Below are 17,486 nucleotides of genomic sequence, written 5' to 3'. Positions count from 1 at the left end.
TCAAAATTGGAATGATAATTATCTGTCAGTGTAATTCCAATCGAGCAGACGACCAATCCAACGTGCATGCAGGAAAGAGAAAGAAAATATAAAATAAATACGCATTGCATACTTTTGGGATGACATGTCGCCACTCTGCATATAGTCACTTTACAGCAAGCAAACGGCAACAAATATCATCGTATCATCACGAAATCGATCCGTGCTACCTAGCGAAAACACCAGGCAATCAAGTTTGTAGCGTACAGTTCATAAAATCGCCCAAATGTTGAGCTCAAAATAATATTGTTAGAACTTTTTGGCAATTTTCGATTCTGCCAATTTCAAAAGCAGTTTTTTTGCTTGAAACAAAAATTCTGTTTATGCAAATATATTCGCTGTGTTCAAATTGGCAAGAAGAATGCAGTATTTAATTTTTATAAACAGAATCCCGCTTTTGGGCCGAAAAACTGCTTCCGAAATTGGGCTTTCCGACGAAAAGTTAATGACTGCTAGTAACGAAAAGTTAATGACTGCTAGTTTCCCGTTAACGGTTAAGTCATTGACTTTTCGTAGGAAAGTCCAATTTCGGAAGCAGTTTTTAGGCCCAAAAGCGGGGTTCTGTTTATAGAAATGTATTCACTGCATTCTTCTTGCCAATCTGAACACATTTGCATGCATTATATTGCAGCTTGCAAGAAAAATCCTCACATCGCGGTTATCTTGATTGTTGAACCAAATCAGCAAAATACATGCAAATACATGAAAATTTAGTACATCAATTGTTTTTCGTCAAAACCATACTACAAAACTGTTATTTTGTAAAATTGCAAACTATAAAACCTAAATTTTAATATTGCGTTTATCTCGCGGTTATCTCCTGAGCGCGTTATCACCGCCGCTGCATGAGGATTTTGCCTAATCGCCGCAATATTTGCATAAACAGAAAAAAAATCAGAGGGGTTGTGTACAAGACACGACCGCATAGGTGACGCAGGACTATGTAAACCTCTTTGTAGTGAAAGTAGCATGTATCCATGCATGTAATATTGCAAATTGCAGTGAAATCACTAAATGCACAGAAACTGCAGGGAACCACGCAAAGATCTTGCAGTCAGTGTTGCGATCTAAATAGAACCATTGTAGTTAATCTTAATAGTTATTACACAGAGAACAGACAATTATGTTCATATAAAATATCACGCAAATGGTGTGTAAGCTTTTAAACAAGACAGTAGCGACATCTCTCTTAGGGTGCGCCAGTTATCCGACATCCGCGTTGCCAAATTTATTATATATTCTTGTCATTTTCTACATATTCGAAATACTGCCAACTCTAATGTTAGTTACTGTAGCAACCTAGCAACGGTTGTAGCAACGAATCGATTTTGTTTATGTTATTTGTTGAACACGGCTAAACATGGAAAACCGAAACCAAATTGCAGTTCAATTTTTCCTTTATTTTGATAAAGTATGGCCAATAGGCATCGTATTTAGTGTTTTCCCGCATTGGATTGTACCATTTCATCGTTACACGTAGCATGACCCCACCGCGGTGGTACTAGAAGTGAACTTTTCATCTTTGAGCACCAGAAAATTTTTACCACTTCATCGAAGGCCGCCGGTGGTGGAACGTTTGGCTTTGATTCATTGATCTAGGAGATGGCGGCCGCTAAAATCGCGGCCTGTATGCCAAGGGATCGTTCATTGTTCAAATTCGTATTCAAAATCCAGGATTTAAACTGAATTAGTCAAATATTGCTATTTTCGATAAATGTTTACCTTTATTTTAAGTGCGATGGATTGGGTAAACAATACGTCAGTTGCTGTAGCAACTATATTAAATGCTTTGGTGAAAATCCGACGAAAGCTTTGATATGAATTGAGAGACATTATCAAGCAAAGCCCATTCTGTTAGTGATGTGAGCGCCACGTAACGGCAGCATTACCACATACTTTCAAAATGGCCGCAGAGCTTTTACACATGTTGCGGGTTCAAGATGAATGTCTGTTCTCTGTGGTTATTATCAGTTGCTTTTCTTTGTCAAGCAATGTCAATCAAATTGTTTCTTTGCTATTTTTCTATTTTAACAGAATATTTTTAACAAATATGTGATAAAACCCAAAAACATCAAATGTAATGGTTTGCTACTTTGATGTAATTTTTCATTTCAAAGTTTTCCAAAACTTTGGCATCACTGGATATGAGCGCAATAGCTCTGATAGCTTTTGGTGAACATGATTGCGCCAAATGTTCGTAAAGTAAATTTTTCTACTATTAAATTTTGGTCATTTTGCACTATATGTTGAATTATTAGCAGTTGTATTTTTCGAAATAACCATCAAACGACTCCGAAACGTATCTATTTTCTCACTTTTTCCGCATCTGCTGTTTGGTAATCAGCAATTTGATGGCTTGCAAAAACTGCATTTTGTTTGCAAGTTCCTTGTATTTCGCATTTTTGATGCAATTTACAATATGATTATTATTGATCTGCACAAGTTAATGTTTGCATGTTAGTTTGACATTTCTGGCTTTAGTTTTCAAAAAGTCGGATATTGCATGTAAAAGGGTTGATTATGCGACCTTCTGAAAACTACAGTACACTACAGTGGAACAGTCCATAACAAAACTGAACATAACCTGCAAATATCCAGTGATGCCAGCGTCAATAATTGTCTAGGGACTATGGGGTCAGATCATAGAATTTTGCAATTCGGCTGGTAGCGAAAATACATGTCAGTTATCTACATGAAGTATTCCACCACGCACACATATAAAGATTTTTTGACATTAGCTGAGGCCCTCGCTGAGGCTGTTTGCAGTAGGAGTAATATCAACAACATCAAATTCCAAACTCCCGGATCCCCTCCTCCACTCTTTGCTCCCCTCTCACTCCTACATAAGCGATCCTCAGCAAATGTCATTCTCGTTGGTGACGAAACCGCAAATTACTTCATTATCGACTGCTTCAGGTGTCAATATATCTCAATATCATAGCTTGCTGAAAATTTGTTGATGCTGCTGTTGGTTTTTCCATGACAGTATTGTAGGGTTTTTCTAACTAGGGGAAAACAAACTACTAACGCAATCGCAAATTAGCAAGCTCTTTTCCCACTGTCTATTGCTATTCTGCAGATTCAGATGGGGCTTATGGACCGTATGGATCATACGGTGAGTGCTAATGGACCAGAAGATGGTGGATTCAATTCTCGAAAAAAGATATGCATTTTTAATTAGCTTACTTCGACAATGTTCACGGAAGAATAAAAATGACGCGTTCCATTTTTTTTAAATTTAAAAATAGATTAAATAAAGGTTTATGAGACGATGATTAAGCGACTGGAAAAGCAGAGCAAAATTATTTCTTGTCCTAAAAATAGAATTGACAGCATTACGCAAATTGGCTATTTTAAAGCACGCAAAAGCCTATAAGGGTAAGCGGGGCAAGACCGCCCACTTAAGCAAAACCACCAGTGTAAAAAAAAGTTGTGGCTCAATTTCTAATTTATCTGCTTTAAATGAACAATTGATCTATAACCTACATGTAAAAAATAAAAACATAAATATCTGTAATGATTTTCTATTTTTTATTACGATTTGGAAACACGTCCAAAAAATAGAGTATTTTTTCCATGCGGGGTGAAACACGCCCACTAACGGGGTAAAACCGCCATTGCGTATAACTTTAACAATATTTAACAGATTTGAACGAAACTGGTGGCATTGGAATCGTGAATTTGTCTAATTTAAACACATTGAATCAGTTTGCCATCAAACAATACATGGATCCCCGAGATCCGCAATTTCGAAAGAGTGTCCGGCAACCACTCGTATTAGAAGAATATCAGTAATATAGGTACCTACAGTCTTGAAATTGATACCGTGTAGTTTCCTTAGACAACAAGGTGGATCAGGTTAAGCATCCTGGAGCCAATCTTTAAGGACTAGAGAGGATCTAAGATAAAATATAACAATATGGGTTTTAAAGTTCCTGCAATTGATCCGGTGGGTAATTTTTTGACATTTAAAATTGTTCTGATTGATAAACCAGATACATATTATTTTTGCATTGCTAAGAAAATTTGCTATATATTCATAAAAAAATGTTTATTCCATGATATTTGTTCCAAGAGGGAGGAATTATTGATAAAAGCTATATCCGAGAAAACAAGAAAATGTCCATAGGACATTCCCGCAGGGAAAATTGGCAATTTAAATTTTTTCAAACAGTCTACCAGCTACAAGCTAAGCACATTTACATTGTTTTATGTAAATCTGAGATTCTTTGATCCAAACTATGCAATTATTTTAAAAATCTCCTTATCGCACTTGCATTTTGCACGACGATCTTGCGCCGTTCGTAGTGGGCGGTTTTACCCCCAAATGACCGATTTACACATTTCACTATTTATTTCAACAAAACTGCATGAACAGTTACCTAATTTAGGTACTGTCGGATGAAGACAGGATCAGAGATGCGATATGGGCTGAATTTACTAAAAGTTTCAACGTTTTGAATAAAATGAACCCTAAGTTCTGCGGGAACAAAGTTATAAAAAACGAAACGATTATAACGAAAAATCTGTTTTTATTTGTTTCTCCGATAGTTTACACGATATTGCTGTAAAAGGTATTGTAAAATATTGCGTACGCATTCAGTAATATGACTGCCATCAACATTTAACACCAATTTGACCAAGGCCCTGTAAAACCATGGTGGGCGGTTTTACCCCGGCGGGCGTTGTTACCCCGTTTACCCTTACTATTAAGTTTCATTGCAGTTTTGAAAGCAGCCATTAACAAGCTCGAAATTTGATAAAATCGCCAGATTTAGATGTTTACTAGCTGAAAAAAGGTTTTTATCTCTAAAACTAAACCATATTTCAGCCACAGGTTGAATAAAATCAGCTATAAAAGCAACTGATCAGTCTGAAATTGTTACATGGGAAGCGCGTCCGATAGTGACTGTCAAAGTGGCAACAATGGTGGGGACATATAATTTGTTTGATTGAAGATAAAAAATAGTGAGGAAAGAAGGATGATTTTCATTGATCTCAATCTCACATCACAGATTGTGGAAAACATTCGTTTAACGGGAAATTAGCAATCATTGACTTTTCGTCGGAGAGCCCAATTTCGGAAGCAGTTTTTGGACCCAAATGCGGGGTTCTGTTTATAAAAATGTAAATACTGCATTCTTCTTGGCAATCTGAACACAGCGAATATATTTTTATAAACAGAAACAAAACAAAAAAAAAAACTGCTTTTGAAATTGGCAGAATCGATGACTGCTAATTTCACCTTAATAAGGTCAGAATAAAATGTTGGTACCACATGGTGACTTTAGGTGTTTTTTGTAATGTTGTTCAAGTGAAAATTTTGCCTTTACTGTAAGGACAATCGGCATTTTTCTTCGGCGCACGAAAAAAGGTAGAAAACCATGTGTCAAACTTAAGTCCATTGTACCTACCTGAAAATCAATATCAGGTACAATAAAACAAACCAAGTCCCTAAGTTGATAAGCATTTCCTCTTACCAAGCCTAATATGCAGAGATATAGCGCCCTACACACTTAATATTACTCCCCATTCCCCAACAGCTCTGCAACCGATAAACTAAAATAAAACAAAGAATTTATCTTTATCCTCCCTTTGGCTGTGACTCCATATATCACCGCGATCAACAGCGCCGATGCTCTGAATTTGTTTCGATAACGATTCGTTAATTACAGATTTCCGAGCGCACTAATTCGATCGCACCCGTCCTCCTGTGCACTACCATTCTGGCAGGCTCTTCGGTCGCTTTGTGCATCGCATAGTCGACGGACGGAGGAGGCTGGCAAATTTACGATCGCATCGTGCGATCAAAACAACGCCAATCGGATTTTAATGGCGAACCGATTCAGGATTTTTGTCTCTTTTGTCCAGCGTTATTGGTTTACTGGCAGTTGCGCTAACTGGGTGCCCTGCCGACGACGACGGTTGCGGTCGACGTACCGTACCTACGAGTTTGGGACCAGTACCGGCATACAGCGGCCAGCAGTGGTGAAAATTTATCACTCGGCAATATTGGTCGCAACCGGTCAAAAGAAACAAAGTTCCAAAAGTTCCAATATTGCACCCCTGGGGGTTTAATCGGTAGACAGTGAATTCTGGGCCACATATGAAATGGGCATAAACCACGTTGAGATAAACTGAACACACAGAAAAAATTGAAAAAAACGATTCAAACAAAATTTAGTTTCCCAATTCAATACCCAGTCATTTGATAGCGTGTGGACATGATATTAAAATCAAATCGAAAATTCCACGCCGTGACTGAAAGATGAGCACAAATTGAGCTGTGTCAGCCTCCGTATACGGATTGCTGCTCCATCGCATCGGTGGGAGTAATTAGCGTTTCGATGGAATTCTGCTGGGACATTCCGAGTCCTCCTTTCCGCAACGGTCTGCTGCATAAAAACTGCAAAACATTTAATAAGCAGCGCAGCAGCACATCAGCAATTGGAGCACAGCGCCGAGCGTGATAATGGCTTTGTGAAGGTGGAATGCGGCGGCGCCAAAAGTTATTGATGCGTGGGTCCATTTTTCGGTGATAGCTGATTGGTTTACGATCCTCGCAGGGTGATTTTTTCTTCAGGCTATGAGATCAGAGGTCTTTCAACTTGTAACTAGCTAAATGCAGTCGGAGTAAGAATATGACCGTTTTGGAATTCACAATGCAATATACGGATGACTCAAGAGGAACTATACACAACTTTCTAAGCGTTGCTTCAATGACCCTCCCTCACTCAATTTTTCGCTCTTTCCCCATCACACCTTGCCTCCCGCGAGGTATTATAAACCCCTTTATTTCATTACTTTCTCCTACCGTCCCCTCCGTCGATTGTAAAAAAATAATAAAAATAAATAAATAAAAATAAAAATACCTGACCTCATAGAAAGTGAAGATAAAACACTGGGTGATACCACGTGATACTGAGCAAATTTGGAAAAAACGAAACTGTTCGTTTTATTTTTAGTGAATAATTAAATCAATTAATTAATTAAAATAAAGGGTTTGATTTAAAGAAGGGAAGTCCGCTGGCCGGGTACTGGCGAACACAAGACATCACCCAAGCAAGTCTTGTTTAACCTTCCTAGTGCATTGGGGTCGTTTTCGACCCATCGGCATACTTACAAAGCTTGATACTCAGTAACGGTACGAGCTAGAGACTTGAAATTTTCTGACTTTTCCTAACTTTGGAAAATTAGCATTGTGGGGGAGTTTCAGCTTTCAGCAACATCTAGAAGAGCCACAGCAAAAAAAGTTACGTATTATGCATTAAGGGGAAACCGAAAGTGGCTCAAAGATGGCTGGATAAATGGCTACCATTCGAAGCATGTATTGTTTTGCGCCTTAAAAATGCATCTGTATTGGCAAAACACGCTTTCGCCACGTAATCAGTGCTTCCAGCGCTGTTATAATTTCCTAAAACTTGTAATTCAATTTATCGATCTGCTATGTATCAATAAATGCTCAGCAAAACATAATTGCTAATGGAAAATAAATTTAACTGAACATATCGATCATTACGTGTTCATAAAAGCGACCAATGTATAATTTGGAATTAGTTAATAGATATTTGGTTACGCACATATTTCGTTGAACTAGCGATTTCCGAAAAAGCAGCAACACAGTATCAAACTTTCGTCACATCAATGAGCTTTTAAAGAGCTTTCAACTTTCGCCGCATCGATTAGCTTACAGTGACAAAACGTGTGACAAACAAACAAAACGCAAAGGCAGGAATCAAAAACGCAATCCGATGCAAGCGGATTAATTGAACATCCAAGTAATCCTGCGCATTATTCAGTTGCTGCTGTTAATTTTGATTGAATCGGAATGCCTTGATAAAGAAAACAAACCCTTTTTCGAGATGTTTGTAGTCAGTGCGGTTGGCTGCGAATCAGCTGTTTATGTTTGCAAGCTCCGCTATTTGACATATTTTACCAATACTAATGCAATATTCAAATAAACGTTTAGGTTTTTAACGAACACATGAGATGTACAGTACAGTGTTTGTCGCACTAACACAATAACGTGAGCCACTTTGGGTTCCGCCTTAAGGGTGGAAAACGACCCAAGTTTTGAAATTGCTCTCATTCATCCATTTTCAATCCGAATTTCGTTTTCTTTACCTCGTTTGAAAGATATGGCCAAAAACTAGCACCCAAGGTATGTTGGGGAATATTTGTTGACTGATGGCCACTTCTGCGTCGGTTCCGGAACACCCACTACCAGGTCCCGGGGAACATTTTTATATTTTGAGATAATTCATTTTGCGGCACATCAAATCACATTGGCTTGATAAAATAAGACTAGTGGAAGTAGAATGGGGACATTTTGGACCCGAATGGCCACTTCCCCATCGGTTACGGAACATCCGGTACCTGGTTTTTGAGGCCATTTTTGAATTTTAGGATGATTTCTATTGCGGCACGTCAAATTTCATCTCATTGATAACATAAGACTATTGAAAGTATAATAAACACATGTTGAAGGCAAATGGCCACATCAGCATCGGTCCTGGAGCATCCGGTACCCGGTTTTTGGGGACATTTTTGTACTTTGGGATAACTCATAATGCGACATATCAAATCACATCGGCTTGATAAAATAAGACTGATGGAAGTAAAACAATGTCATTTAGAAGCCAAATGGCCACTTTACCATCGGTACTGGGTCATCCGGTACCAGTTTCGGGGGACATTTTTGGCTTTTGAGATAATTCACCATGCATATTTTATTTTCATCAGTCTTATTTAATCAAGCCGATGTGATTTGATGTGTCGCAAGATGGGTTATCCTAAAATACAAAAATGGCCCCAAAACCCGGGTACCGAATGTTCCGGGACCAATGCTGATGTAGCCATTTGCCTTCAAAATGTCTTTATTATACTTTCAATAGTCTTACGTTATCAAGCTGATGTAATTTGACGTGTCGCAATAGAAATCATCCTAAAATTTAAAATTGTCCTCAAAAACCGGGTACCGGATGTTCCAGAACCAATGAGGAAATGGCCGCTTGGGTCCAAAATGTCCCCATTGTACTTCCACTAGTCTTATTTTATCAAGCCAATGTGATTTGATGTGCCGCAAAATGAATTATCTCAAAATATAAAAATGTTCCCCGGGACCTGGTAGTGGGTGTTCCGGAACCGACGTAGAAGTGGCCATCAGTCAACAAATATTCCCCAACATACCTTGGGTGCTAGTTTTTGGCCATAGCTTTCAAACGAGGTAAAGAAAATGAAATTCGGATTGAAAATGGATGAATGAGAGCAATTTCAAAACTTGGGTCGTTTTCGACCCTTAATGCATAATATGTAACTTTTTTCTAATGCATTAGGAAGGTTAATCTACTCTGGCGTGCAAGGTAAAAATGCTACTCGAGAACGAGGAGTTGGATTCCTAATGAGTCCAGGGACACATGCGGCCCTAATGAAGCGGGAACCGATAAGCGAAAGAATATTCCTGCTTCTCATCCGTAGTTGTCCAACTAACATTTTCTCAAGAAACCGGCTACGAGGTCCTCTACTGATGCTTCCCCGCGATACACTTCCAAATCAGCACCATTTGTTGCATCAAGGCCCTTCATTAAAGGGTTACGCAACTATTATTGAAACATTCAAATATGGTAGAAATTCGCATCCGTTACCTTTATTGAACTGTTATGTGACTGAAAATGCGCAAGAGGTGGAGCCTATGTGCAATCAATTGTTACACAGATGTTTTATGAAACATCAATCCACGTTATCGAAACACAAGCAGCTATTCGCGACTACGATACTAAGAGATTTTAAGCCTGTTCGCACTCACACGAAATCCTAAATCGCGTTGTCAAAACTTGCGTGAAAACAATAACAAAAATACTTCTTTCTGTCTTTTCTCGGATAAAAACCAAACAATTATGAGCAACTTCGTAATCGCGAATTATGTTTAGCGGAAAACAAATTTGTTCTCTGATCTCCAAAACAAAAGGTATTTACATTAATATCCTTAATGCGAAACTAAACTTTAGTTTTTGTTGTTTTTGGATCTATCATAAGCTATTCTTCATGCTATATAATTTTGCTTCGTATTATTTCATGCGCCCTGTGAAATTTGTTTATTTATTAATTTTCAAATTTAAAGTATTAAACCAGCCAAATCGTTAACGATGGAAAAATGCGTTGTAAAATCAAACTAGATACTGTAATTATTTGATATTTTAGTAAATGCAATACGATCTTCATATTTTCATGTAATTATTGTTAAAAAACAAATGTTTCTTCGTTGATAACATTTTTTTATACAAAATATATAAAATATGGCGGAATGGGATTTTACATTTATTGTTTTTATTTGGTTACATTTAATTTAAAAATATTCCTGAATCAACATGATGCAACATCATGTGACATTATAGTTTACCAATGACATCATAATAACACGGTGTTGCGATGAAGTTTCATGTTACTAGATATAGACTAATATATTTGTGACAGCCAGTATAAGTATTGGATAACCTGAATCCAACGTATTAATAACATAAAGTTGCTCATTTGTTATGTATTTCAATACTGAGACCGGGAATTCGAACGCGAGTGCTACTGGAGGCAAAGAGGATATCTTCGCCAAGAGCTGCAAATTTACACACTCGCCGCCAACCAAGACAGGTAGTTTCTCGTTATTGGGGGCGCAACCCAAGAAGGGAAGTCCGCCGGAATCGGGGGCATAGCCCAAACAGGCAAGCCCCCCAAAAACGGGGGCAATACCGCAGAAAAAGTTGATTTCACCAAAGCCGAACACCCCAGTTAGAACGCCGGTGGCTACCGCTGTTAGCTCGGCCAAGAAGACAGGCGACAGCGGTAGAAAAAAGTCAAGGACGAGGTGCACCTCCTGGAGGCGGGAGTTGGCTTGCTGGAGGAAGCTAAAAGGTTGATGGATGTGTTGTACTCGTTCATCAACTCACGGTCTAATGTACATCGCGACATTAAAAAGCTAGCGGTGAGCCTCCGCTCTATCGTCATAGCTGCCGAGGTGAAGAGGGAGCTTTTGCAGCGATGCGAGATCGCCGAAGCTCAGGCAATAGCCGCTAAGGCTGTGGCCATGCCTAGTCATGCGCGTACGTCGCTTGCTAAGCACAAAGCTGCTATACCTGACCATGGACTAACGCTGGTGGCCAAGAGCCAGTGGACTTCGGATCGCGCCTCTACCAGCGAACACGCGGAGGCGGACCCGGATGATGCTGCCGGGACTGGGGACTGGGGTGGTTAGGCGTAAACCGCCTGAGCCGAAACCGAGCGAGGCTGCGGCTGCAAAGCCAAGGCGGGTCCATAAGGGCGACGCCTTAGTAGTGAAGCAGACAGGTAAACTGTCGTACGCTGACCTACTTCGCAAGGTTAGGGCGGACCCCAAGCTGGTGAACGTGGTGAAGACCCGCCGAATCCAGGCCGGGGATATGCTCTCCGAGCTCAAAAAGGACCCAACGGTCCTGAGCTCGAACGATAGGGAGCTGGTTGAGCAGTCCCTGGGCGAAGCGGGCCAGGTCAAGGCGCTGTCGCAGCGTCTTCTAGTCGAGCGTAAAAACCTCGATGAGATTACCACGGCAGTTGACCTGAAGGATGCTCTGCGGGATCAGCTTAATGTTGATGTGGCACCCGCAGACATCCGGTTGCGTGTCTGGCGAAATTAAGGTAGGCTGGTCAGTCTGTACACTTGCGTCCAAATAGCGTATGGAACGCTGTTTCAGGTGTATGAGCTTCGGCAAGTGTAAGGCCCCCGATCGGTCTAAGCTGTGCAGGCGGTGCGGCGAAGATGGTCACTTCGTCAGGGGTTGTAGTAAAACCCCCAGGTGCGTGCTCTGCACAGCTCAAGCGGGAAATAAGCACATCACAGATGGTTCACTGTGTGCCGCTTATACGAGGGCTTTGCAACGATGATGGTGCAGGTGATGCAGATTAACCTAAACCACTGTGATACGGCACAGGAGTTGCTTTGGCAAACGGCAGCCGAGACGGGATCGTTAAGGAGACAGGGTGTGATATTGCCATAATCGCGGATCCCTACCGGGTCCCTCGAGACGGTGCTATCTGGGTAACCGATAAGGGTCGGATGGCAGCGATTGCTGTCATGGGTAGATATCCCATCCAGGAGGTGATCTCGGTCAACGTGATTGCTGTGATCGGTGGCGTCTACATCTGTAGCTGCTACGGTCCACCTGGGTGGTCGCCGGAGCAGTTCGATCGGATGTTAGACGTGCTTACCGACGAGCTCGCGGGCCGTAAGCCGGTTGTCATTGGAGGAGACTTCAATGCCTGGGCTGTCGAATGGGGTAGTAGGTGCACTACCCCTAGGGGACAAAGCTTACTGGAAGCTCTGTCCAAGCTGGACGTAAGTCTGGAAATCGTGGGATACGTCAGTACCTGTCGTAAGGGGGTACAACAATCGATCATCGATATCACCTTCTGCAGCCCAACGCTGCTAGCCAACATGGGTTAGAGGGTGTCCGATGAATACACGCATAGCGACCACCAAGCTATACGGTACACGATTGAACGACGGATGCCACGGTCACGCGGGTTGAAGTCGACTGGGAGGAGGTGGAAAGTGAAGGCCTTCGATAAAGACCTGTTCGTTGATGCACTCAGCGCAGAGAGCAACCGCTCGAGCCTGAGTGCCCGTGAGCTGACAAACGTCCTAATACAGGCATGTGATACCACTATGCCTAGGATGGGGCAGCCAACGAATGGTCGTCGCTCGGTATACTGGTGGAGTGATACCATTGCCCAGCTCCGCTCCAAGTGCCACAGAGCGAGAAGGCTAGCGCAGAGGGCCCGGACCGATGCAGATGCTGAAGCTCGGGGGGTCGAATTTAGAGCAGTCAGGTTGGCGCTCAACAAGGAGGTTAGGCGTAACAAGAAATCCTGTTTTCAGAAGCTATGCCGCGATGCGCATTCAAACCCCTGGGGTGGTGCATACCAGGTAGTGACGAAAAAGATGACGGGTGCGTCCGCTCTGCAGGAAACCTGCCCCCAAAAGTCATCGTGGAAGGGCTCTTCCCGCAATATGATCCAGTTTGGTGGCCTCCGATCTCGTACGGTCAATCGAATGATGTCCTCATTCCGATCAGGGTTGCCACATGCACAGTTTATTCTGTGTTTAACAGATATTTGAAAGAAATCGCTTGTACAGAATCTGTATGCATAGAATACAGATTTTCGCCAATTACACAGATTAAACAGATTTTTTAGTAATATTTTTTGAAACGATGGTTTTACAATTGATGAAGGGACGGTAGGGAAAAGAAATTAGATTTAGAAAAGTTAGATTTAAACTTCTCGCTCGGTGGTAATCTGTAATAGATGTAGGAAGAGGCACAATATGTGTCGATAATCCAACCAAACGCGTCGCTATTTTGATAAGTGGATTTTGCAGTCTTCTTTTGTCCAGCGCCTCTATGGTTCAAAGGTACAAGTACCAGCGAATCACATGCCCTGGCGGGTGTTGTGGGTTCGAATCCGGTTATAATCTCAGATTATAGCTTGGTTCGACTCATGCACCTTCCAGCATTGGACAAAAGGTAGGAGTCAAAATGACTACTTGTCAAGCGTAGCTACCAATATCCCCCCCTCCTTTCCGCTCTTCCCCTCCTTCATCAAAAATTTTCATTTCTTTCCCCTACCGTCCCTTCATCAATTGAAAAACCATCGTTTTAAAAAATATTAATATATATGTATGACCGCATTTCAAGGTTAAGACTAAAAACTTGAGATTAGTCTAGATTTTTTAGCTTTTACATGAGAGTGAAAGAGACGGACATAGCCTACAAAATGGCTCTCCGTCTCTTTCACTCGTATTGTTTTGCATTGGACAGATTTTTGCAGAGATATTTTTCCTCGCTGCACAGATGATCAGATTTTTCCAACAAAAAACACAGAATTATATGTGACATCCCTCTACAAATAAGAATTCTCATAATAACAAAAATGTTTCATGTTTTAAATATTTTTGTGTTGGTTTTGGCGGTGCAATGGCTATTGTGCTTGCATCCGATTCTGACCTGTAAAAAGATATCTGCGGGCCATTCATCCCAAATTGGACGTAAGCCGCCGGCGATGAATTCCACAACACCACTGAAACATGACCTTTTTGTCGCTGGCTGCATTTTCAGGCCAATCCGAGCTCGTCATAAAACATGACAGCGAAAGCTTGCTTGCCCATCAGAAGCGGTTATTTATTTTGCGCGATATCAACAATTTATCGCCAGTGCTAATGCTTGCATTTTTGCCGAAAGCACCGCAGCGCGGCCGTAATCAAATCTCTTTCATTTAAATTCGGTTGGTCATTGCAGGTAGCTGAAAGGACGCTGATTGGAGAAATCGGGCCCGTAGCCTTTCTGCCGGAAGTTTGAAGTATTCTGTAGTTTGACGTGGAAAATATGTGTGATATGTAACCAGTGAATTATTGTGCACATCATGAAGCCTAATTTAATGCTGACAATCAGCCTTTACCAAGAATAATAAAATTTTTCGTTCTTATTCTCATTCTGACAGGGGTTTTACCATCTGCGGACTCTGGAATGGCAATTTCGACGAATATTATCCTTCACATATTTCATGCAACTTTATTTAAGCTTTCACATTAATGTAAATGGCATTTCTGTTCTTCATTTTCAGCAAGGCAAATGCAACTTCAACAGAAATTTCGCTATTACCAACATCAGCGAATGGGCCATTATGCCGAAAAACGAAGCTGCACTGGCGTTCACCCTTTGGAGAATAGGTCCCATTGCCGTAAGCTTGAATGCCTCACCGAAATCGTTTCAATTGTACAAGTGAGTAGAACTTTTTCTACCTTTTGTTAAAATGCCCAAGTACCTAGTAACGTAACTATTTATGTGTATTTTTTTCCTAGGAGCGGCATTTACGATGACGCCGTATCCTGCGACAATACAAAAATAAATCACGCCATGCTGCTGGTAGGATATGCGCCGACCTACTGGATACTGAAAAACTGGTGGGGAAGCTGGGGCGAGGGAGGCTACATGAAGTTGGCTCGGGGCAAAAACATGTGCGGCATCAGCAATTTTGCAGCTTACGTCACAATCTAGTCATTTACATGCAATCGACAACAATGTTGTTACCCTTTAGTTATGTGAGTTTGTAGATTATGATATCTCTGCCAGTACCTTACACTACCCGTCAAGTTAAGTCCCGATTGAATGTCAAACTGCATGTCGGTTGGCTTAATGCCGCTGCGTTAATTGAAAAGAGCCTTAAAACACTCTTGTTTCACCTGGCAGCAATTAAAGGTTGTCTGAATGCCGGGAAATTGAGTTGACGTTACCTACAACAACGAGACGATCGAAGCGCAGAAACTCAGAAACCCTACAGCAGTACTCAGTCCAGGATTGAGCTTCCACACGATTTACTCGGCTACTTTCCACCGATGATGAGTGACATGTACGTATTAAAATGCGCCATTCGGCAAAAACCAAAAGATTACAATCTTATCCATCTGGTGGATGGATCTTTGGCAGCCCACACCGAAGCTGTGCTCTCTGGTATAAGTTACAAGCGGTTTTTTTGAAAAAAAAAAAACACATGAAAACTACAAAGTGCTGATGAAAATCCTTTACAGTGTTTCCTAGCAATACAGTAGAGATTCGTTTAATGCATACTCGTTGTACTCAAATTCTAGTATCAATATCAGAATATTTTTGTTTTGAAATGAAAGTGGTTTGTAATTAAAATACAACCAGAAAAAAGTGTTTTCTAATACTTTTACATTTACATTTGCTTAACATGAAAATGCTGACCATCTAAGAACGACTAAGTTTGTATGATTCTTCTAATATTGTAGAAAATTTAATTTTTACCATTAAATTTAAAACTCGGAAAATTAATTGAAATCAGTTAAATAACGAGTGAAAATGTGTAGTGTGTGGTTGATAACATGCAAAAAATATTGCAGGAACTTAAAAGCCATTTTAGAAATAGCATTTTGGGATTATTCACCAAACGTCATGTTTATTTATGAAAACAGAGGGAGGTTTTGGTCCGTTTTGGTCTTGGCTCAGCAAGAGTATATTCCTGCATTTTTATCTCGTTTGAAAATGAATAGATTAAGTACATAGTAAAAAAATAAATATCAAGAAAATAAAAATAGATTTCAGAGTTAAATATAGAATTAGCATTGGTGGCTCACATTTTCTGTCGTTCAACGCCTTCCTTTTTTAAAATTATCTAAATAGAAAATAATATTTACCAGTACTAGCAGAGAAAGTACTGTACCCCATTGCCAGTCACCGCAGCCAGAGGTGATAAATTTACGCACGTTCGGAATCCTGACTGACATGGCGGTGCGGTGTGTCACACAAGAGAACCCCCTATTCCTCAATTGATTCGGCTTAATTTTTTTTGTTTTAACTGTTCGCCAACGCACTCCAACTACCGCTATCTTGCCGATCTGATTTGTAGTCTCAGTCACCTCGCTCACTGCTGGTCCTGGTAAATATGTATACGTATACTATGCATATAGGTAGGATAAGCAGCAGGTGTCACGTGACGCAAGGCCACCTCGCCAGCCATCGGAGATAAATTGAAAGTGATAGTTTCTTCGGTTCGGAGCTGGCAGGTTCTTACCGAGGCCGGCTTACAGATCGGGGTTTGCCGCACGTTTAGATGCACGCCAGCGATTCTTTCCAAAATTAAACGAAAACAATATATCATGTCCAGGAATGTACCCAAAACTGTTTAGCAAAGTGTTTTAACACAGATTTACGGATTATCGTCTTGAGAAAATCTATAGCTGATGCAAACATTGTATGTATACGTTTTCTCTTAAGGTAGATGGAAAATCTGTGAGAAAACAGTTTTCATTGCAATTAATTATCGGGCCAGCGTAAAAAGTAGGGTACGGGAGGGTATTTTCAGCCCATTAAGCGGAAGCGTGAACAATATTCAGGAATTACGTTGAAACTATATTTATTCGAGAAAAGATTTTTATATCAGTTGATAGAATAATATTTACCGAATATTGACGTGCATTTTGGTCTTAAGGGGAAACCGAAAGTGGCTCAAAGATGGCTGGGTAAATGGCTACCATTCGAAGCATGTATTGTTTTGCGCCTTAAAAATGCATCTGTATTGGCAGAGCACGCTTTCGCCACGTAATCAGTGCTTCCAGTGCTGTTATAATTTCCTAAAACTTGTAATTCAATTTATCGATCTGCTATCTGTACCTATAAAGAAGGATTTCTGTCTGTCTGTCTGCCCGTATGTTCCTTATAGAATCGAAAACTACTGAACCAATCGGCATGAAAATATGCATGTAGAGGTTTTTTGGGGCCAGGAAAGGTTTTAGTGATGGTTAGAAACCCCTCCCCCACTAAGAGGGGGGGCTCCCATACAAATGAAACACAAATTTCTGCATAACTCGACAACTAATCAAGCAAATAGAAAAAAATTTGGCATGC

General features: G+C 40.7%; 1 protein-coding gene across 1 annotated transcript; it reads left to right on the top strand.

The window, feature by feature from the left end:
- Window positions 1–12,121: 12,121 nt before the first annotated feature.
- Window positions 12,122–15,119, top strand: LOC128739683 (cathepsin K-like). Its single transcript, XM_053835180.1, has 3 exons — window positions 12,122–12,298; window positions 14,686–14,843; window positions 14,924–15,119. Exons 1-3 carry the CDS (start codon window positions 12,122–12,124, stop codon window positions 15,117–15,119), a joined length of 531 nt encoding a protein of 176 aa, XP_053691155.1.
- Window positions 15,120–17,486: the final 2,367 nt, after the last annotated feature.

This window comes from Sabethes cyaneus, chromosome 3 (genome assembly GCF_943734655.1).
Source record: "Sabethes cyaneus chromosome 3, idSabCyanKW18_F2, whole genome shotgun sequence".
NCBI lineage: Eukaryota > Metazoa > Arthropoda > Insecta > Diptera > Culicidae > Sabethes > Sabethes cyaneus.
This window is presented reverse-complemented; position numbering and strand designations above follow the sequence as displayed.